The sequence below is a fragment of the Heterocephalus glaber genome, unplaced genomic scaffold, assembly GCF_053883595.1.
Source record: "Heterocephalus glaber isolate CG9 unplaced genomic scaffold, H.glaber_assembly_v1.0 deba00000347, whole genome shotgun sequence".
NCBI lineage: Eukaryota > Metazoa > Chordata > Mammalia > Rodentia > Bathyergidae > Heterocephalus > Heterocephalus glaber.
In genome coordinates, this window is record NW_028258143.1 from 15139215 (window position 1) to 15163158 (window position 23944).

At 37.6% G+C, this 23944-nt stretch overlaps 1 protein-coding gene across 1 annotated transcript in view; it reads right to left on the minus strand.

The window, feature by feature from the left end:
• Positions 1-8757: 8757 nt before the first annotated feature.
• The window catches only part of LOC110344231 (uncharacterized), a 61387-nt gene continuing 46200 nt past the window's right edge, over positions 8758-23944 (minus strand). Inside the window, exons 4-5 of the mRNA XM_021237521.2 lie at positions 18149-18191; positions 8758-16034 (exon numbers count right to left, since the gene is read on the minus strand). Coding sequence (XP_021093180.1) covers positions 15985-16034; positions 18149-18191 — 93 coding nt within the window. The 3' untranslated portion in view covers positions 8758-15984. The remainder of the gene's footprint in view (positions 16035-18148; positions 18192-23944) is intronic.

Consider the following 23944-nt stretch of genomic DNA (forward strand, 5'->3'; position numbering starts at 1 on the left):
GGTACAGAACAAGGCTTCAGCACTCCCAAATCATTCACCAAATATGAACTGATAGCTGTACCATGTGTCTGATATTGTTGTAGTGCTTCAGCTCTAGTGGTCAGTAAGACAGTATACTAGGAGAGATGAACATTAAACCAATGATTGCATAGATAACCTGATAATGAGGACTGTTAAAAGGCATCTGAATAACAAGCACAACTAAGAGAACATATTTTGAAGTGATGTAAGCTAACTAAGGAGATAAGAATAAAACCTTCCCTAAAGGTTAACTTTGAGTTATAATCCCAGGAATAATTTTTTTTTTTTTTGGTACCAGGAATCAAACTTGGGACCTTGTGTTTGGGAGGCAGGCACCAGAACCACTGAGCTAAATCTCAAGCTCAGGAATAATTAGAAAGTAAGAAAACAAAGGTAGGCAGGTATTTGGCCTTAGGAATGAGGGGCTGGTATCCACCAGAATAGTCGGTGTGCAGAACCTGCATTTTCAGGAATAGAGAGGACAGGCAAAAGGCCAGTACCTATGGAGTTTACTTAATGAAGGGCATTTGGTCAAGGTAGGAGGCTGAAGAATTGGTTCTGTGAAGAGCCAGTTTAATTCCTACACTACCTATGAAATTTTCTTAACATCTTTAACCGAACTGACTTGAATGCCTCTTCCCTAAATGCTGAAATCTCTTTTTTTCCTGCCTCTATATGAGAAAAAAAATTATCCAGTGGCTGAAAAGTCTTTGGATACAAATAGTCATCCATATTACAAATTCTAGTTTTGTCTATTACTAGTATAGTGCTTTGAGTAACTTCTCTGAATCTGTTTGCTCCTCTATATTCACTTTGTTTCTTGTTTGTTTGGAGGTTCTGGGAATTGAACTTAGGGACTTGCTCATGCTATGCATCCACTCTACCACTGAAGTACTTCCCTGTTCGCTCTTCCATAAATTGGAGAAGTCACTACTTCATGGAGTTGCTATAAATATTAATGTTCAATACAATCCCATCAACATATCTTTATTGATATGTTGTCCGTGGCAGTATATTAGTTTCCTGTGGCTGCTGTAACAAATGAGCACAAACTTAGTAACTTAAAACATAAATCTATCATCCTAAGCTTTGGAGGTCAGAATTGGGTCTCAATGAGCTAAAATCAAGGTTTTAGCAGGACAATATTCCTTCTGGAGGCTCTGGAGGAGAATCAGTTTTCTTGCCTTTTTCTTTTCTAACTTCTGCATTACTTGGTTGATGGCCCCTTTCTCCATTTTAAGAGACAGCAATGTAGCATTTTAAAGTCTCTTTCTGACTCCTTCTATTTTAAAGGCTATCTGTGATTATACTGGGCCCACCCAGGTAATCCAAGATAATCTCTTTTTCTTAGAGTCAGCCCATTAGAAACCTTAATACCTTCTGTAACTTTACTTTGCCCCTTGTCATGTAACATAACATATTCAGTATGGGTACTGGGGACTTAGAAGATTCTTTCTGTATTCTTTGCTGTATTTTTATTTTTATTTTTTATTGGACAGGGCATTGAACTCAGGGCCTTGCATATGCTAGGCAAAACCTCTATATCATCAAGCTATACCCCCAGCTCTCATAGCTCCATTTAAATTACTGTGTTATCATTGTGTTGTGCCAAACTCTCCTAGGAATAACATCTCTAACTTGTGTGATATTCTTATACATGATATATTGTTGCACAATAAAATATGTTTAGCCCGAAAGCAGTGGTGATTTTTATTTCTTTATTCATAATTTATAAAAGAAACACAAAACTCAAACTTTCAAGCCAAATAGAAAATATATTCTGTTGTAAAAAAATAAATATTCATAAGACTTTTTTCCACAGCCTTCCTAAAAATGACAAGACAGCAGCTCGAAGATTACGAGAAAATAATAAATATTAAACACCAATGGAAGCAGTGAGTGCCTAAAGCCTCCCAGAACATATAGTAGATCTTTACTAATGATTCTTCTTGAGACAAAGCCTTCCTCCTGAAGTTCTTTATTGGCACTATCCTTATAAGGCTTTAATGAGCTCCATTACATTCTGATCTGGGAAAGAAGGAAGAGGTAAGGAAAGAAAGCAGAAAGAGGGATGTCCTCACTCTGCACAAGGAGCCTAGAGCTTGAGGAAGGTAGCTGAAACAACCCACCCAACCATCTCCTGAGCAGTGTACCACCTCATACAGAGGCCACCTGAGGGCTGCTAAATGGCCCCAGATGCCACTTAGCTGGAAATACATTTCTAACAATACTTGTCTTGAAGTGAAGAAGTCAAATAAAGTCATTAATATCTCCATGAGAAGTAGTTTACCAGACTGACTAGCAGATCAGCAAAGGACTGAAGGTAATGGGATGCCAACCTCACGGGGAGACAGACAGCTTACCAAGGATATGTTTCAGGTCATCTTAGGCAGAGTAAAGTAACTGGGAAGCAAGAGACTTAAACACCTTCGTGGACCCTTCTACTTCTTGATGTTCAGATATGTGAAAATGACATTAATGAGCTATTATATGAAAGAAAATAGCAGCCATTTCCTGAATAAGTGTTAAACATGAAACTTGGTAATAGGTGTATTATATGTGTATTTGCATTTAATCTTGTTACCAGTGCAACGAGTTCCTTTTAATACATAACTAACAGAAAAAGATCTGGGGCTAGGGAGGTTGGGTTGCTTACCTAAGGTCACACAGCTGATGTACAAGGGTGATTGGTAAATATGTTGAATTTTTAAACTAAAAAATTGTATTACAGTAAGACCATTAATCCTCCATAAAATACTCCTCTTTACTTCAAACGCACTTATTCCACCATTTTTTTTTTTTTTTTCCGGTATTGGGGATCAAACTCGGGTCCTTGCACTTGCACAGCAGGTGGCGAAACCACTGAGCTAAATCCCAGGCCCTATTCCATCATTCTTGCTGCTTTCTGAAACAATTTTGGAAGTCCTCCTTTGTGAATGTCTTCATGAAGTGTGGTTAAAAAAGAAATATGGTGAATGCTGCTGATAAATGCCATCCAATGGGAAATCAAGGTCATAAAAACATTATATTTCCTTATCCAACTTATTCACTGGATCTGGCACTGTGCTGTGTGACCTCTGGCTCTTCTCCAGATCCAAAATGACTATGAAAGGTAAACATTTTCAATCAACCCAGTGTGTAAAGGCAGCCATGACATTGCAACTAAAAACTCATAAAAAGGACTTCCAGAACTGTTTCAGAAAGCGACAAGAACAATGGGATATATATGTTCAAAGCAAGGGGAGTATTTGGGGGGGATTAATGGTAATGTGTCTTGTACTGTAATACATTTTTAAAAATTTAAACACACACTATATTTCTTGATCACACCTCCTATTTCAGGGCTGGGATTCAAACCCAAGAGCTCTCCCTTCCAACAAGGAAGTGCCTTATATGGCCTTTTCTACATGACCATTTTCTTCTTTAGTGAAGGAAAATTCACACCATCAGCCCATTTTGTTCTGTGGCAAATGGTTTTTGCCAGGGTTATTTGGGATAAAGTCTGGGACAGAGACAGGCTATGGAAGAATAATAGTAGGGGAAAATAAATGAATGATATGTAGGTGTTTTTGCTCCATTTAGTGTCTGCAAGAAGAGAGTTAACTTTTAACTAGTTAGGAGAGATGTAAGGAGAATATGTAATGTTTCAAGTCAACAAATAGCTATTTAATATCATGAGGAACAGAGATGACATCTGGGATATCACACCTTCCCCTCAGGAAGGCCTGTTGGACTTGATTTTCCACTCTGCCTTGGAGAAACACAAAGTTGCTAAGCCACTGTGGGGAAAGGGACTTGTACAGGAATTCCTTTCCCAGATCTGATGCTGCTCTAGAATCCCTGCTTCTTCACTTTTGTTGAAACAGCTCTTACCAAATTGTAGGGTATCTTGTGTTACTGGGTGTGTCACAACCATCTAGCAATGTCTGGTTGGTTATTGCTTTCACTTGAGAAGGGCCTTATTATGAAGCCATGATATGAAGCCGTGGTATGAAGCTATGATATACCTACAAAGAAAAGGCTGGCATTACTTCCTCGTTCCTTCTGAAAACATAGGGAAAGTCAGGGTCATTATGTTAAAGGAGAATAGGACAATTATGGCCAAAAAGTCAAACCACCAGCAAAATCTTATCGACCCATGGGGTAGAGGCAAAACTCAAAATCCAAAATTATACACTCTATTTTGGTATTTTTTTCTTTATTTTTATTTCAATGTAATACAAGTAGATATGAATAAAGAATATATAGGGCCGGGGATTGAGCTCAGTGGTTCCGGCGCCTGCCTCGCAAGCGCAAGGTCCCGAGTTCGATCCCCGCTACCCCAAAAGAATTTTTTTGGGGGGTAGCGGGGATCGAACTCGGGACCTTGCGCTTGCGAGGCAGGTGGTGGAACCACTGATCTAAATCCCCAGGCCCTAGAAAATATTTTTTAAAAACACTCTTTATTTCTATGAAAAAAATAATGTTAAAATTTATAACAAGTTAAAGAATAACAATAGTTAATACACTGTGTACCATAATCTTAAAAGAATGACCAAAATATTAGCTACAAGTCATAGACAAAAAAGCCTCTTACAAAAAAGAAACAAATAGATAATAACACATTGGCCAGGTGTGGTGGCACATGCCTTTAATCCCAGCACTTGGGAGGCTGAGGCAGGAGGATCACTGTGAGTTTGAGGCCAGCCTGAACTACAAAGGAAGACCCTGCCTCAAAAAACCAAAATAATAATAATAATAATAATAATAATAACACAAAACTTTCTTTTCTTTTTATTAAATTCTTTTTTTGGTACATTGTAGGTATACAACACAATTACATTTCTCATTGGGAGTTGTACCTTTACATAATGCATCTTGGTTCTTATTTTTTCCCCGTTCCTAGCCCTCCCTTCACCCCCTCCACCCTTCCCTATTTACAAAGACTTTATTTCCATTTTTTCCATTTCTCAGCATTTTTCCTTTCCCTTCTTTCCTTTCCCCTGCCCCTCCCACTACCCCTACCCCTTTGGACCTTTTCTTCCTATTTTGCATTATTGATTATTCATTCTAATCATTGGTACATTTTAGGTATACAATATAATGACATTCATCATTGGAAATTTGCACTTTACATAGTCTCTCTTGGTTCTTATTTTTCACCCTTGCCCAGCCCTCTCTTCAACCCCTCCATTCCTCCCTATTTACAAAGATTTTGTTCCTATTTTTCCATTTTCTCATATTAATCCCATTCCCTTCTATCCTTTCCCCTAGCCCTCCCACTTCCTTCCCCTTTGCCCCTTTTCTTCATATTTCGCATTACCAATTATACATTTTAGTCCTTATTTACACTTTCAGTTTCTCACACCAGAGAAACTATTTGGTATTTATACATATGTGTCCTATTTATTTCACTTAAGAGTATTGCCTCAATGTGCATCCATTTAGCTATAAATGTCTCTTATTTCTCATTTTTTATGGCTGAGTAGTACTCCATTTTATTAAAAAACCCACATTTTCTTGATCCAGTCTCCAGTTGATGGGCATTTGGGCTGTTTCCAAATTTTAGCTATCACAAACTGTGCTGCTATGAACATGAGTGCACCTATATCACTGTGGTATGATTCTTTTAATTCTTTGGGGAAGATCCCCAGCAGGGGAATAGTGGGATCAAATGGGACTTCCAGTCCCAGTTCCTTGAGGCATCTCCATACTGATTTCCACAGTGGTTGCACCAGTCTACACTCCCACCAGCAGTGGAGCAGGGTTCCTCTTTCCCCACAGCCCCGCCAGCATTTGTTATTGGTTGATTTCATGATAGCAGCCATTCTTTCTGGAGTGAAGTGGAATCTCAGCATTGTTTTCATTTGCATCTCTCGAATGACCAGTGATGTTGAACATTTTTTCATGTATTTATTTGCTATTTCTACTTCCTTGTCTGAGAAATGTCTTTTCTTTTCAGATGCCCATTTTCTGATTGGGTCTTTAACTTTGGGAGGTCTGATCTTTTTAAATTCTTTATAGATTCGAGATAGTAGACCTTTGTCTGAGGAAAAGAAGGTGAAGATTTTTTCCCACATTGTGGGTTGTCTCTTCACACTGCTGGTGGTTTCTCTTGTTGTGCAGAAGCCTTTTAATAAGAAGAGATCCCACTTGTTGATTGTTTGTGCTAGTTCACAGGCAACTGAGGTTCCATTCATAAAATCCCTTCCTACACCGATTTCTTCAAGGGTTCTACCTAACCTCTGTTCCAACTGGTTCAGAGTTTCTATTTTAATATTTAGATCCTCAATCCATTTTGTTTTTAGTTTAGTGCATGGTGAGAGATATAGGCCTAGTTTTAATCCTTGGCAAGTTGAAGCTCAATTATTCCAGCACCATTTATTAAAGAGGCTATCTCTCCCCAGTGAGGGTGCTTGGCTCCTTTATCAAAGATGAGATGGCTGAGTGTGTCTAACGTTGTTTCTGCATCTTCTAATCTGTTCCACTGGTCCTCAGGTCTGTTTCTTTGCCAGTACCATGCTGTCTTTATCACAGTAGCTTTATAGTAGAGTTGCAGGTTGGGGATTGTGATACCCCCTGCCATGTCTCTGTTACCAAGAATTGCTTTTGCTATTCTGGGTCTCTTCTTGTTCCAAATGAATTCTTGGATTGTTTTCTCAAGGTCCATGAAGTATGCTGCTGGGATCTCAACTGGAACTGCATTAAATCTATATAGAAGTTTTTGAAGTATGGCCATTTTCACTATATTAATCCTTCCTACCCAGGAGCAGGGGATGTCTGTCCATTTTCTGATATCATCTTCAATCTCTCTTTTCAGAGTGATATAATTTTCAGAGAAGAGGTCTTTGATTTCTTTCATTAGGATGATTCCTAGGTATTTCAGTTTTTTGGATGCTATTGTGAAAGGAATTCTTTGCCCTATTTCTCTCTCAGTGAGCCTGTCATTCGTGTAGAGGAAAGCTATTGATTTTTGTGTGTTGACCTTGTAACCAGCTACTTGACTGAATTTGGTTATTAAGTCTAGAAGACTTTTGGTGGAGTTCTTGGAGCCTACTATATAGAGTATCATGTCATCTGCAAATAAGGACAATTTGACTTCTTCATTTCCTATCTTTATTCCTTTTATTTCTTTCTCGTCTAATTGCCGTGGCTAATGTTTCCAGAACTATATTGAACAAGAGTGGTGATAGTGGACATCCTTGTCTTGTTCCTGATTTTAGTGTGAAGGATTTCAGTTTTTGACCTTTTAGTATGATATTGGCTCAAAACTTTCTTTTCAATGAACTAAGAGGACCTAGAGGTATAAATGAAACAAATTAGCATATATATTGAATCTTTGAAATCACAGAATATATAATTTGAGGAATTATTAGAACTTCTCCCTACTTCCTATTTCTCTGTCTTCATTTTTTATGTTTTCTTTAACATTTAGTAGAAACTATGTACAATAAATTTTTGCTGTGTTTTACATAAGACAGCCACTGCAGAAATTTATATAGATTAGAAGGAAGATAGATGGTTAAGGAGGGTCCAGTCCTGTGGGATATTTTCTCAGAGTATGAAAGTCAGAGTTTAGTTAGGGAAAAGGGTTCAGACTGCCAGATTAAGTGGATGATTAAAGAAAACAGCTAAAATTCAGGCCTTTGGGTAGGTAACCAGACACCAGGACCACCAATATTTCAAAGGTGCCATTCTTAAGCAGAGGCCCCATCTAGTCAACTATGTGGATTCTTGACTGTGACTTGGGAAATACCATTCCAAAGATGTCTTTCCCATTAGGCAACGTCTCAAACATTCATTCAATTTCAAACAAGGGATTTTGTTTTATTTTTAATCTTAAAAAATTTTAAAGATTATTGTATAATAGATTTGACTTTTTAATGCATAACATATATGGTTCATGTAACTATACCATGATAAGGATACAGAACAATTCCATTCCCTTTCAAAAACTTCCTCATATTACTCTTTTATAATTGCCCACTCCAAGTCCCTAAACCATGTGTTTTCTTCCTTGCTATAGTTTTGCTTTTGAGAATGTCATATAAATGTGATCTTCAAACATAATCTTTGGAGACTAGCTACTGTTAATTAACATAGTGCTTTTGTGACCCATCCAAATTGTTGTGTGTATCATTACTTCCTTCCTTTTTTTTTCCTTTCTTTTTGTGCTAGGGATCAAACTCAGGTTTTGCCCTTACTAAGCACAGACTTTGTCACTGAACTATACCATCATCCCAATACTTCCTTTCCTTTTCTTGCCAGTTGTATGTGATGTTACAGATATAACATCATGCTTGACTTATTGAAAATTAATTAATTTTTTTAAATTGAGGTATAATTAATATACACTATGGTTTAAATATGGCACATCCCATCTGAAATTCATGTGGAAATTTAATCCCCATTATGAAACATTAAGAGATGGGACCTTTAAGAGGCGATTAGAGCTCTGCTCTCATTAGTATACAGATATTAATGCAATTAATGGATTAATGGATTAATGGAAGAGCAGGTCCCCTGTAAAAGCCAGTCTGGCTATATCACTCACAGCTCCCTATCTCTGGCCATGTGATGGCCTGCACCTCCTTGGAATTTGCCCCTAAGAAGGCTTTCACTACAGCAGCCCCTCCACTTTGGACCAGAACTTTGATTCAAAATAAATCTCTTTTCTTTATAATATACCCAGTCTTTAGTATTGTGATATTAGCAAGAGAAGAGAGACCAAAAAAACCCCAAAACACATAATATTAATCACTTTACCTAAGTTTTATTAAAAGAAGAAATGAGATTTGAGATAATCTTCATTCCATAAAAAAGACAACCTTTAAGCGGCAAGCAGATTTTTTTGAACCTGCCATGTTTGTCTGACTTTCTTCAGTTTCCTGCCCCATTGTTCCTCGGTCTTGCGACAGGGGTGACATATTATTTCTATATTTGGAGAATTGTTCAGTACGAGTTCTTTCTCCATCTGCTTGCCCTCGTGTTATTAACAAATGTTTACTTCTTCTTACTGATTTTTGTGTTGGCTCTCCAACACTCTAAATTGCCTTCCTTCTGCAGTTTTTGTGATAGGTAGTACCTGTATATTGCACAAAACACAAACAGTGCAAAATGGTATGCCAAGGTAAGTAATTCTCCTTCACTCAACCCCTGTCTCCTGCCAATTCAGTTTCTTCTCTGAAGCCAATTATTTTCTCAACAGTCTTAGGCATCAATACAGAGCCATTCTACCTGCTACAAATATATTACACGTATCAGTGTATTAAATTTTATGTAAATAAAGATATTAGAGGTATAAAATATATTTGTATATGAATTTACAAAATATGAATAGGTACATATGAAATAATTGCACATACAAGCATATACATATACATGTGATCAGAAAATACAGTGAACACGTAAGTTTTAAAATATTTATTACAGTCAAAGACACATTGCCATTAATCTCCCTCAAAATATTCCTCTTCACTTCAAACACTCTTACACCATCTTTCTCGCCACTTTTGAAGTAGTTCTGGAAGTCCTCTTTCACGTTTTAGTTTATTGTTATGGTTACTTAGATGTCTTTAAATCAACTGAAAAGGTGTACTTTTCATGGTCATTTTGACTTTGGGGACAAGGCAGAAGTCACACAGTGCCAGGTCCAGTAAATCAGATAGAGGAGGACACACAGTAATGTTTTCACAAATTTGCCTATCATTACATGGCACTTGGCAGCAGCATTCCCTGTGGAACAATATGAAAGAGAACAATCATGAAAGAGAACTTCTAGGTCTGCTTTAGAAAGTGGCAAGAAGGATGGGATAGGTGTGTTCAAAGTGGGATCAATGGCAATGTGTCTTGCTGTAAGAATTTTTAAAATTTAAACATACTTTGTATATTTTGATCATGCCTCATATATTTTCCCTACACACATATCAGGATGTATCCTACCAGTGTTCTGCACCTTACTTTTCTTTCTTAATTTTCCTTCACTTGGAGAGCTTTCCATAAAAGTACATTTGTACACTGGCTTCTTTATGAGAAGAATATGATTCTGCATGAGGACTTAATGAATCCAAACCTGTGTCATGCCTGTGTGCATACCCAGTTAAACACTGGATATAAAAATTGTTTTGGTGACCTTTGAACAAAAAGTACATTTATAGTAGTCTATTGTGTCCATTTGACTCTCTTGTATGTGTGTAACATAATTTACTTCAGAAAAATCCCATTACTTGTGATCATGTATATTGTTTCCAAACTGCCCTTCCAATGAATACCTGCAGTGAATATATAATTTTGAGTCATTTCATATAGATGGAACCATCTCTGTAGGATAATTACTTAGAAGTTAAAATTTTGATTTAATTTTTAACTTAATTTCTACTTTTGGAAGATGCTACTGAATTACCCATTATCTTAGTTATACTTTTCTCCTTGCTGAGACAAAATACCTGACATCCAAAGTTAAAGGGGGAAGGTTTATTTAGCTCCCAGTTTGTAGAGGTTTCAGTCCAGAGTTGGCTGGCTCCAAAGCAGAGTGGCACATGGAAGAGGGGCATCCCAGAGGAGAAACAGTTCTTTGCACACAGAAGACTGGAAAAGCAACAAGGGAATTTAACAGCATCTTTCTGCCCCTTTTATCTTACCCAGGTTACTGGGATTAGGGTGGTGCCAAGCCAATCAGTATACTGATTTAGTACTCACACATCCTTAATCCCAGCATCACACACTCTAGATTCAGCCACCTCTGGGAAAGCCTATGACTGCCTGAGGCTTTGCGGGGGACATCAAGACACAAACCATGACACCCTCCAAGGATGTCAATTACACTCTTTCAGCAATAAATCATAGTGTTTCCACATTATCAGCACATATTTAGTGACCGACTTCTTTAACATAATTTCAGGCTTGATAATGAATATTCAATTAGCATTAATAGCTTTTCAATCTTTTTTACTTTTCCTGACAATAACATTTTTTTAAGTGTCTAAGCCAGCTGGGCACAGTAGCACATATCTGTAATTCCAGCACTCTGGAATGGTGAGACAGGAGGATTGCAAGTTCTTGACCAACCTGGGCAATTTAGTGAGACCTCGCATCAAAATAAAAAAGAAAAAGAAAAAAATAAAAAGAACTGGGATGTAGTTTAGTGTGAAGACACTGGGTTCAATCCCCAGTACTGAAAAAAAAAAAAGGCTAAGTCAATTATTTCTAAGAACATTCCTCAATTAGGGCCTATATTTCCTTTAAAACAACCAACTGCCAAAAAGAAGAAAACCTGCATAAAAAGAACCAAGATGCGTTTACATGTATAGTCAGAATACCTATAATTTTTTAAGACTACATTTTGTGTGTGTGTGTGCTGGGGATTGAACTCAGGCTTTCAAGGCAGGTCCAGCACCACTGAGCTAAATCCCCAGCCCTAGGACTACCATTTTTGGTACCAGGGATCGAATTTAGGACCTTACGTTTGCAAGGCAGGCACGGTGCCGCTGAGCTAAATCCGGGGGCAAGACTACCATTTTTGAACCCTTACTATATGCCAGATATTGAGTTAAATGCTTTGCATAGTGATAACAGCTAAGATTTACTGGACAGTAAATTTGTGCCTGGCAAAGTTCTAAGTGCCTTATATGTGTTATTTCACAGTAATCCTTCAAACTTCTCCACGTTATGAATCAGTAAATTGTAGCACAGTCACCCCTCCATATCTATGGGTTCTGTATCCATGGATTCAACCAACTGAGGATGAAAAACAAAAAAATAGAGTCTGCACTGAACCAACAAAGATTTCATTTTGTCATCATTCTGTATACAATACAGTCTAACAACAATTTACATAGCGCTTAATTCATAATAAGTATTATAAGTAATCTAGAGATTATTTAAAATATACGGGATGATGTTGATCAGTAACAGGTGAATATGTTATTTTACATGAGACTTGAGCAGCTGCTGAGGTCCTGGAACCAATACCCAGCAGATACCAAGGGACAGCTACATAGAAAGCCTAATTGTGTACCTCACAGCACAGAACTGATCCTCTTCCTTACTCTGCTTTTCAAGTTACACAGCTATACATGCATTGTAACAAATTAAATTTAGAGGACAAGAATGTAAAATTGGAGTTCTCCATCCTCTCCCCAATGCCCTGTACTAGAGATAACCTCTATTAACAACTGTATGTGTTTATTTCCACATTGTTTTCTATTGGAATTAAGATTTGAGGGGGCCGGGGATTTAGCTCAGTGCCGCCACACCTGCCTCAAAAGCACAAGGTCCTGAGTTCAATCCCTGGTAAGAAAAAAAAAAGAGATTTGACCCCAACTCTTTCTGAGTCTGAAACTCTTCTCTATAATGAATGCTCAATCTTGCCTTCCATATGCAAACAGCAAAGTTATGTAATTATATAGATTCTATAAAGTAAAATAGCTCCTAAGACTCCTGTTAATTGAAAAGCAGGAAAAGTTAAACCATATAAAGTATCATCTTTCTGTTGCAGAGTCTTTTTCTTTACAGCATACAGAACATAAAATTAATTAATTAATTAAAATAAAAGTAGATGTTGAAAATTGACATTCTTCAAGAACCTTTTGCGAACATCCCATGTAGTCAATTGTTGGCAACAGAAATTGAAATAATACTGTAATCAAAGAGGAAGAACAAAGGTGTTGCAACCACAAGCAGTCCTGTTAAGCACCAGCTGATCTAGCTCAAGATTTGTTATGAAAGATTGGAGCCAAGAGCTCTAATAAAATTCTTATGGCTTTGGGATCTCTTGGATGGGGTCTGTGAATCTACTATGAAAGAACATTGTTTTAGGTAGGTCATCTTGTAACCATCTGAGCACCTGCCTGGCAAGCAATAAATGCGTGAAATACAGTGCAGGAACCAAGCCTACAAACACAGGCATGCTTTAATTGATACTATATTACAAGAATTAATATCTGTTTTCAAAGTTCCATTACTATAAGTATAGTGTAAAATATGCTCTAATTAAATCAATTTAGTGAGCATTTATATTGTTATTCACTATGAAGAATACAAAAGAGACACAGTGTAACAACAAAAAATGATCAACATGCATTGGGCATCTAAATGTGCCAGGTACTTTATCAAGTGTCTTATGTGCATTGTCTCATTTATTATTTACCAGACTTCTTTACGTGAACTACAGTCAGGGTCAGCTTATCCATTAGGCTCTTTATGGACAATGTATATGGCTATATTTTTAGGGACTCATTAAAATGTTTTAGTCTCCTTTAGAATTGGAAGAGGGTTAAAAGGCATATGATTCCTTCTGAAAGATATTATCCTTTATGCCAACAGTCACAAAATATAATTTGTAATCATTTTTATGGAGAAAGGAGCTCATGAAGACAAAAGTGCCTTGGGCCTTGACAAGTCATAATGTGGTCTTCACCATAATCATTCTTATTTAACAGGTGAAAAAAGTGAGGCTCGAGGGAGTTAAAAAATAAAAGTTGAACACAGGTCTTTGGGCTCTATTGTCACCCTTTTAAGCACCACACTATACCAAACAGAGCAGAAAACTCATACCAAGTAAACAAAGCAAAAACAAAAAAACAAGTTTGTGATACATTAACTAGTTTAAAAATATTTTTAAAATAATGTAAGTAAATGCCTCTATTTAAGAGCAGATGTTGTTTATAAGGAGCCTGAACTTTTCCCATTTGGAAGACCTCCTTTAAGAAAAAATATAGCTGGGTGTAGTGGTGTACACCTGTATTCCCAGGACTCGAGACACAGAGTGGGGAGGATCACTGTGAGACCAGCTTGGGCTATATAGTGAGGTCAAGGCCAGCCTGAAGTAAATAACAAGACTGATTCAACAAACAAACAATAACAACAAAATAGAAAAAAAGTACAAATTGATAAGTAAAACTTAAGTAAAGGGTTTGCGAGGAGATTGCAGGCAACAGACACTAGGGGTAAGCCTCGTCAGTTTCATAATAATTCCACTTCACTTCAATGTCCCTGGACCCAGAGAAAGCCAGGTGAGGAATCAATGTAAGTGGGGCATAGCAGCTATGAATTTAAGGAGGAAATGGGACTTTGAAGTGTGGTTCTGATTTGGGTACCCTGACTGCAAAGCCACAGGGAATCTTTGTACACTGCTGGGTCTTAGGTCATTACATTTGAAAAGAAGCACCAGGGTGAAGATCTGGTGGCCATGGACAAGATTCAGAAGGGGCAAGAAGAGGCAAAAAGATTTAATTAAAGGACAAATCTGGGTGTGTTTTACTGAGAACTTGGTACATTATGGTTGGTTGGGAAGAACGAGGAGTTAAAACTGAGAGACAAAGGAAAGAGTAAGCAACAAAAAGAATGAAGTAGATATGAAGAATAGAGAGGAACAACATCAGTGATAATTTAATTTTTGTAGTTGTGGGATTGCTAGAAATTTAAAGGTTAAGGTTGGTTCTAGAGCAGTTAAATCTAACAAAATAACTGCAGCCAAGAGTCACCCTGAACAAACTAGACTAGACTCTTGGCATTAATTTTGGCTGTGTTTTCCACATTCCACAAATCAGTACCCCATTTGATAGATACATTGTCTCTTAATTATGTTAACAACATTAAGAACATTGCAGTCAGGTCTCTCTGTTCTTGCTGACTAGGAAACATTTTGTATTTCGCGTGGGTTGTGTTAAACACCAGGCTGAGTTAGTTATAATTTAATACTAAGAATTTTAGTCCTCCTGCTGCTTCTCCAAGTGAGTGGCCCAGAGGCTAGTGCATCAGAAATAGAAGAAAAAGAATGAATGTGGGAGGGCAGTACAGAACTCAAAAAAATACAAAGGGATATGGAATTAGGAGGGAATCTTACATTTATTAAAAAATATTTACTACATACCAGTTATGTGTCAGGCTCTGTGCTCAAAACAAAAGAAAAAGAAAAGGAAAGAGATGAATCATTGTCCTTGGGAAGTCTGAATTTTCAAGGATGGATATTTGGGAAAGTGATGGCATCAAGAATAGCATTAGGACCAGGATTTAGTTCAGTGGTGCCGCCGCCTGCCTCGCAAGCGCAAGGTCCAGAACTCGATCCCTGGTACCAAGAATAGCACTAGGAACAAGAGATTCTTGAGAGTGGGAAGAGGATGATGAATTCAGTTTTAGCCATGTTAAATTTGGTGTTCGGAAAATGCAAGTGCAGATGTCCAGTTCACAATTGTAAACTTGAGAATGATAGTCAATAGAGAAGTCAGGGCAAGAGAGATACAGTTTAAAGTAAATCTACCAGCATACATTAATAATAGAGTTTGAGAGATGAAAGTACTGTTTTCAAGGGTAATAAGATACTCCAAGTGGAGACGCCTAGCAAAGCTACAGATGTTTAAAAAAACAAGGAATAATACAGAATTGGTGAAAAAAGGAAAAAAATTAGACTGATGAAGATAACATAAACAAGATTGCCAAACTAGGAGGAGGCTCAGAATTAGAGCTCATTTTTAGGGTTATAAATTTCTCGGTAAAGAATACTTACCTCCCAAAATGTTGATATGTAGTTTGTGTTCCTGCTTCTTTCTGAATATTGATTGCTGAAATTTTAGATGTAATTTCTACACTTTTTCCTTCCAGGGGCTGGAGATCAAACCCAGGGCTTCACACGTGATAGGCAAGTGCTCTGCTACTGAGCCACACCCTCAGCCCTAGATGGAATTTCCAAATGTATGAGGTTATATCAGCTGTGATTTGTGTGTGTTCAACTGAGAGGAATTTAATACACAGAATTCATTCCATGGATAATGGAGAAACTAAGAAGCTATCTGAGGACACTGAGGCAATCCAGACATCAGTGAAGGTGGGAAGTAGGTGAAACTATGGTCTCCCCTGAGTAGGAAGGGTCTAGCTTAGTAATACCACCATCTGGAATGAGACAGAGCCAAGGTGCAGACTGTTCAACAGAAGCTGAGAGACTAAAGCAGTAATTCACAGGAGGCAGGAAATATTCTGACTTCTTCCTTATGCCTCCCCTGTCTCCCGAGGGAGCCTGGGAATCCGTTGCATTTTATCTGGGGAAGAGAAAGGGAAAAACAGAACAGGAGGTTGACTATCTTTTTGATACTGATTTGTAATTTTTTTAAATTGTGATCAGGGACTATGGCCACAATGATAGTCACGATGATAATGACTATTTGGTATTTGTTGCGGTTCACTTTGTGGCATAGGACATTTCAATTTTTATAAATGCTCCAAGAATTGTATATTCTCTGTTTTTGGTGTTTAGTTTTCCACATATGTCTATCCTATTTGCTTTGTTAACTGTGTTATCCACACAATAGAGATGAATGTTCATCCATGTAATTATTTTGTCTGCATGATGTTGGTTTTTGAAATTAGTTGTTAAAACTCTCATTATGGCTATAGATTTATCAAATTCATATGTTGGCTATTTATGGAGAATAGTCTAAAAATGTGCATTAATAGGCTGGCATAATGCAAAATGGTGGTATTCTGGCTTGAGATGGTAAAAATGTGGGGACAAAGAGAAAGAGAGAAATACACGCTGATCTTCAGGGTTCTGGCTTGGTCACCTTGGTAAATGGTGATTCCGTTTAGGTATTGTACCGCCACTGACTAGTATTTGTTCTGGATAAAACTGCATAAATCCTTTGGATTTTTATTAATAAACATGGGTATAAGACAACAATATTAAGTGAAATAAATCAGACGCACAAGCTTAAATATTGGATGGTTTCTCTCATATGAGAAACCCAAAATATAAACAAAGAGCAAAATAAAGGGCAGACAATAGGAAGTAGTGTGATAGATTTTTTTTCAAATGGGAAGGATATCAAGAGATGAAGGGAGGAGAGAGAGTGGATTGAAATGTGTTGTGTACACGCACCACCTCCTGACGAGGAATGTAATCATTATGCACTGCAAACATGTATTAGTAAAAAAAAGTGAAAAAATAAGAGATTGAATTTCATAGGGCGTTGACAGACATTCTACATGTATTGGAGGGGGGAATCATTTCATAATTAAAGTATGACTACAGCTGTCTAAGGCTCAATGTCATCTTGCCCGAGAGCCAGCTATGGCATGCAGAAACATAACTCCGTTTTGCCTCGGGTCGCAGGTTGAGGCCTCAATGGTCCCATGATACTGTGATGTTCAAAGACAAGAGTACATCAGCTGAAAACATCCTGGTTCTTCTAGAATGAGTAGTAATAAAAAAAGAGAAAGGTTCCACCTGGGGGAGGACCACTTCTTTATTAGCCTGCTATCTTATCCCACCTACTCCTGTATGTAAGAATGCTCTCCTTATGGCCCTCATCAACATAAGATCCTCGGTGACCTAAAAGTCTCATCAGCATAAGATCCTCATCCACATAGGATTACCGCCACCCCTAAGTCACCTGGTGCTCCCTCCAGTTATTGTGTGTACCCAATAAATAATGGCCAGCTCAGAGTCTTTGCCTACTCTGAGGCACTGACCTCCCAGCCCCCCCTTTACTTTGAAATTACACCTGTCTCTATGGTCTTTCTTTCGCCCTTGCCATCCCCCTTTCTAGGCAGTCAGAGGATTGATCGCCCTCCAATAATAGGGTTACTGCAATGACGGAAAGACTTAATATGTATAAAGAAATTAGCACAACATCTAAATCATCATTCAATATATGCTTTTATTATTACCACTTAGGATATGTTTAAAGGAGGGAGGGTTTGGGTGTGAAGTGAGAAATCTAACTTCCCTATTGAGGCTCCATTATGTGTGAACTGGGCTATAAGTTATCTTTAGTAAAGAGGAATTGACTCATTTTAACAAAGCCACCAAGAGATCAGAGGATGAAAGTTGAGAAGATTATTGAGAGGTCATCAGCAACTTTCAAAAGATGGCAGAATCAGGGGAGGATTTTCTTTTCTCTCTTTTCCAAATAAATTTTATGTGTATATTTAAGGCATACAACATGGTGTTATGGGATACATACAGCTAGTAGAAAGGTTACTGTAAGGAAACAAGTGAACGTATACATCATCTTTCATAGTTTCCTTTTTGTGTTTTTGTGGCAAGACCAGCTAAAATCTACTCATTTAGCCTAAATTCCATATACAGTATAATTTTATTAACTATGGTCTTCATGTCTTACATTAGAGCAATAGAGTTATTCTTCCTACATACCTGCTACTTTGTGTTCTCTGAGCCACATCTCCCCATCTTCACCCTATTAAGGTGGGGAGAATAGATCATGGTTTCAGGCAGAGAATAAGAAGATGCTTCAGAGGGAGATGGAATAGCTGACTACATGTGCTTTCATGTTTGTTTCTGCTCTGCAGTATTACAGTATGTTGATGTCTGGGTTGGTTCTAGGCATGGAAGCCAGCCATCCTCAAAGGCTGCAGGGAGTGGAACCCTGGAAAACATGGCTGCAATTACAAAGCAGCATCAACATTACAACAGTAATTTACTGGGATATGACTTACCACAGGATTAGTAAAGGAATTACTCTCCAGACAGGTTATTTAGAAGCCTGTATTAAATTTTTGGTGCAACAAAGGAAAGTGATTAATTTGACAAGCACATATGTTTCCATATGTAGAATTCTGCATGGGTTCCTATGTGGAATGACAACTGAAAATGTGAATTCCATACTTTTCATTGCCTTGGCAGACTATAGTGTGAAATCATACGTGACTAAAACCCTCCCACAAGTTTACACAAGCTTAGAAATTCTATTAAGGTTGTTATGCAATTGTCATTTTAGCAAGGGCATACAAATGCTTGGAAAGAATATTTCCACCCATATTAATCTTGATTTATAATTATGCATCCCTCTTCACTGGATTAGTCCTTAATTCTTTTTTCTTTTCTTCTCTGTGTTTTTAAGAAGGAAACCATTATTTTAAGCTTGTTGCAATTAGAGCAATCTGTCATTAATCAGTTTTATATCTATTGCACATGTTAGATTCAATTATGAAGCCATTAACACATTTTACATAAATAGAAAATAAAAGGCAAGCTCTATGTAAATGGGAGATTTAACATGCACTTCTAACTTCTTCTGGAAACTTCACTAAAACTGAGTAAAAGACTAAATTTTAAGATTTACATCTAATAAATAGAGTTATTTAGAAGAGATAAGTGTGGAAGCTAGAAAGTAGGTGACTACATAGTAGGAGTTGATAGGACTGAGAAAATTGAATCTAATCAGATAGTAGAGAAAACTAAAATTAATATGGTTTACAGGATATCCAAGGACTTGGAAACTAATGGTAGCAGGTCCTTGTGGAAGTGAGGAAAAGAATATGAAATAAATCAGGAGGATTGTTAGGAACTCTGCTTTAGAAGAAATTGCATCCCTAGACTCCTCTCCATATCTGTATGGTATCTGACCTATCTCAGTTGGCAAAAGAGTGAGGGTTTATTTTCAGGGAAGGGTAAAATAGATGACTCTGCCTGGAAAAATCCCAGTGTAATTGGAGGGTAAGGGAACTGTACTAAAAAAATAGGGGACTAAATGAACTTGTACATATTAGTTTTTGAGGTACCTTATGCTACTTTCATCTGTCCTTGCTCTGGGCCCAAGGCACTGAAATTAGACCTTCAACCTCTCAGTAAGATAACAGAAATCTTTTCCCTGGGAAATATGGCTCATCTGTGATGAAAACCTGATGTTGGAAGGATACTGATGACTATGGTTGTTTTCTAAAATGTCCTCCAAAAGCCTCACTGTGTTGAAGCTTTAGTTGCCACCAGATGGTCTTTTGAAGAGATTGGATCATGAAGGCTCTAACTTCATCATTGCATTAATCCATTGATGGGATCATAATTTGATGGCATCATTGGAAAGTAATGGAAACAGGAGGCAGGCCTAGCTAGTTAAAGGGTGTTGATCATGGGGATGTGACGTTAGGGACTATATCTAGTCCCTGGGCCTTTCCTTTTTCTGTCTCTTTCCCTCTTTGTATGTTTCCTGACTGCCATGAGGCAAGCAGCTTTTCTCCTCCATGCCCTTCCATCAAGATGTTCTACCTCACCTCAGGCCTAAGGCAATGTATGCCTTAGGCCTACATTATGCCAGTTAACCATGTACTGAAACTTTTGTAACTGTGAGCTAAAATAACCCTTTCCTTTTTTAAAATCGTTTCTCCCAGATATTTTGTCACAGATATGAAAAGCTAACTAACACAGTGACATTGGAAATTTCCCCATTAAATAGTCCATTCTTATGCTCCCACAGTAAAAGAAGCCCATAGCAGACCAGCCCTGCTCACATATGCTCACAGCTTCTAGGCTGTGTTCTAGTAAATCAGTCTTAAATATAGTGATACCTTGGTGGTCAAATGACTCCAAGATCAAACTTTTCACAGTTCAAACAGCAAAGTTTGAAAAAAATCTGCTCAGTGTTCATAACTTTGCTTGATAGCAGAACTGAAAATCTGACTTGAAAAAGACATGTATGGGGCTAAGAGTGAATCATACGTCATGTCTCAGTTGTAGTCACAAAGGGCTGCTGTTTCAGACTAAGCTCCACTATGGCCCAGACAATTTATAGTGCTTGTGTTAGTGCATTAAAACCTTTGTCATTCTGTTTTGTGCATGGTTTTTTTTGCCCTTTATTTGCATAAAATAGTGTAATCTAGGCTCCAAAGAAAGTTAGTGAGACCGGCAGTAAAGCTAAGAGGAAAACTGTGAGAACCACAATAGAATTAAAGAAAGGAATCATGAAAAATTTGTTAAAGTCCTGGAAAAATGAATTTATAAGTGTAATTTTGGGGCCTCAGAACCAATATTTGGTTTTCCATTATTTCTTATGGGAAAAATATGTTCAGTTCTCAAATGTTTCAGTGTTTGAACATGAATTTGGAACAAATTGAGCTCAACAATTGAGGTATCACTATGTCAGATCCAAAGACTATGAGATATCTTCTCAAAGTCTTGCCCTGAAAAATAAAAGGTAAAGTAAAAAGAAAAAAGTAATGTTAAAGAAATAAAGATAAAGCAAATGTCAAAAACCTCACAAAAAGAAGCTACTATTAGCATGAAAGAAGAAGAGAATTCTATTTTTTAAAAAAAAATCCTAATAAATAAATGGAACATTCCAAAAATAGCAAGGTTTTTGGAAATTAAATGTAGCAGAAATGAAAATTTTCAATAGAAAGGCTGAAATATACTTAAGGAATTTTCCCCCAAAAAAGAAAAAGGGATGAATATATTTAATAAAAAATTAAGACAATTTGGAATTAGTCAGGGAGTGTTACTATTAAAAGAAGAAAAACAGAAAATAGAGAAAATGAAGAGGAGGAGATAATAAATGATCTTAATTTCCAGATTGAAACATTTACCAAATGAAAACAGACTCAGGATAATGCAAAACATTGTGGTTTTATTTTACTTTTGATTTTCCGAGACAGGTTCTCACTATGTGATTCAGGCGGCCTTGAGCTAATTATGTAGCACAAGCTTGCCTCAAGCTCACTGTGATCCCCTTGCTTCAACCTCCCGAGTCCTGGGATAACAGGCGTGTGCCACCACACCCAGCTAACACTGTAATTTTATTTATTTATTTGGGTATTTATTTATTTTTGGTATCAGGGATCAAACTCAGGACCTTGTGCTTGTGAGGCAGGCAGCAGCACCACTGAGCTAAATCTCCGGCTGAAGGCGAAAAGGAGATTCTGCAAGACTATAAAAAGGAAAAACTAGTATCCTGGTCATACATACAGGATCAGCAATTTATAAGAACACAATGTTCGGAAAACTTAGAAAATGATCTACAGTCATGGCAACAAGTGGCCATCAAAAGTGAGTTTAGATCCCCGGTACCAAAAAACAAAAAGTGAGTTTAAACTGATTTAATTGATCAATAGCAACTCCTTTCAGTGAACATTCTGCAAGCCAACCAATGAGTATTTGTCCTTTGCTTTTGAAAGTCAACCAGTTCTCATATGTGGATGTTAAAAAAAAAAAATCAGAATATATAAGGGTGATTACTAGAGGCCGAGAAGGGTTAGGGGAAAGGGGAATGGTGAGAGGTTGGGTAATGGGTATTTACAGAGAATTAGATGGAAGTCCTATTTCCCCAAAAGCAGTTGCATGGTTGTCTCAGAGGGGGTGTGGGACCGTATGATTCAAAATTCAGTTATTCCCCTAGCCTCTGTTGTGTTTAAAATTTAATGGTTAGAATGTGCTTGTTAGTCTTGAGATAGTAGATAAAATCTGTAACAAAGCAAAGTTCCTAAGTAAATCATTCAACCCCTTGTTTGTCCGGAGAACGAAAATTCCCGGACCCACTATCGGTAGAACAATCCATCACTGTGTCTGCTGATCATCAGTACGTGACGGTCGTGACCATTACTGTGTGTGTCTGCTGACCGTCAGTACGTGACAGTCGACCACTAACCTTTGTTCTTTTTTTCCGTGAATCTACATGTTAACCTCCCCCTCAACCCCCTATAAAAACAGCCTCGGACTCTGAGCCAGTTGCCTCTCTTAGCTACTTTGCTTTGGGAGTGCCGTCTGGCCAGACTAATAAAGGTCTGTTTTATTTTCCAACTTGTCCGGTGTGTTCCTTCCCGGGTGTTCGTCGCTGCAGTCAGCTCCTCGGAGTGTTTGGTAAGGCCCTCGGTCTTACAGGGGGAAGATAGGTATGGGGGCCCTATAGATAGACAAGGCCTCATAGAGCTTTGTTAGAAGTTAATGAAAAAATTTACTAAGGACTGCTAGAGGCAGCTTCTGCCCCCCTCTGCAGATTAGACTCAAGCAATTAGAAAGACCAAGTAAGATATACTGGAGCAATCAGAAAGAGAAAGGCAAAAAAACTAAGGTCAAGAAGGTTCCCTGTAGCATGATTAACATAAAAATTTCACACTTCACCTTTACTTAATCCTTAAACCTAAACCTAAGATATTTATCCATAACCCCCCCCCCCCCATAATATTATCCTCTGCCAACAAGATAGGGAAAGCTCATATAAAAAGAACAAATCCAAGGGGAGGACCAAAGGCACCCAGGGAGCCAATCAGATTCCAGGAGCCTACATGGGACAAGGATCTCCATAAAAAGACAAAAACCCAATTCACTTTCCAATATTGCCTACTTGTCCAGAGTGGCTGCCCGCCCACCATATCTGTTCTCTTCAAATAAATTGTCTTCTTTTATTCAAAAAAGAGGGCTGGGGATTTAGCCCAGTGGCTCTGCTGCCTGCCTTGCAAGCTCAAGGACCCAAGTTTGATCCTCGATACCAAAGAAAAAAAAAAATCCATTCTCATTTTTTATTTAAAAAAGAAAAAGAATTAGATGGAAGTAATGTGTTCTGGTGTCCTATGGGGTGACTATAGTTCCTAATGTCCTATTATATATTTTGTGAATAACTAGATGAGACAAAAGGAGCTAAAGTCTCCAAATATAAGGAGATGGAAATGTTAATTACCCAGATTTGATCAGTACATATTGTATATACGTACTGAAATGTCATACCACACCAAATAAATTTGTACAACTATTATGTGTTAATTTTTTTTAAGTTTGAAGAGATAAAAATAAAACAAATAACACACATAAAAAACAAGTTTTAGGAGACAAAAATATTAACTGATATGATCAGCACAGTCTATATACAAGTATAAATTATCACACAGTACCACATAAATTTGTACGACTAAAATTTTAAAAATTTTTGAAAATCAACTAATGGAAGAAAGAAAGGAAAGGAAAGGAAAGGTCAATTCAGTCTGGAATGGACTTACTCCAATAAACACACTTTTGCGACTGATCACAAAAGGCTTACCCAAGGACTGTAATTCTAAACATGATGGCAACCCACTGGAGCCTCTGAAAGTCCACCAGTCCCTGGATTCCATGCTTCTTAAAAACCCCAGACACAATCAAAAGTCTGCTCTGCTTGACAGACTGACTTACTAGCATCACTTTCCCACACTATGGCAACCAGTAAATTCAACTTTATTTATTTACTTC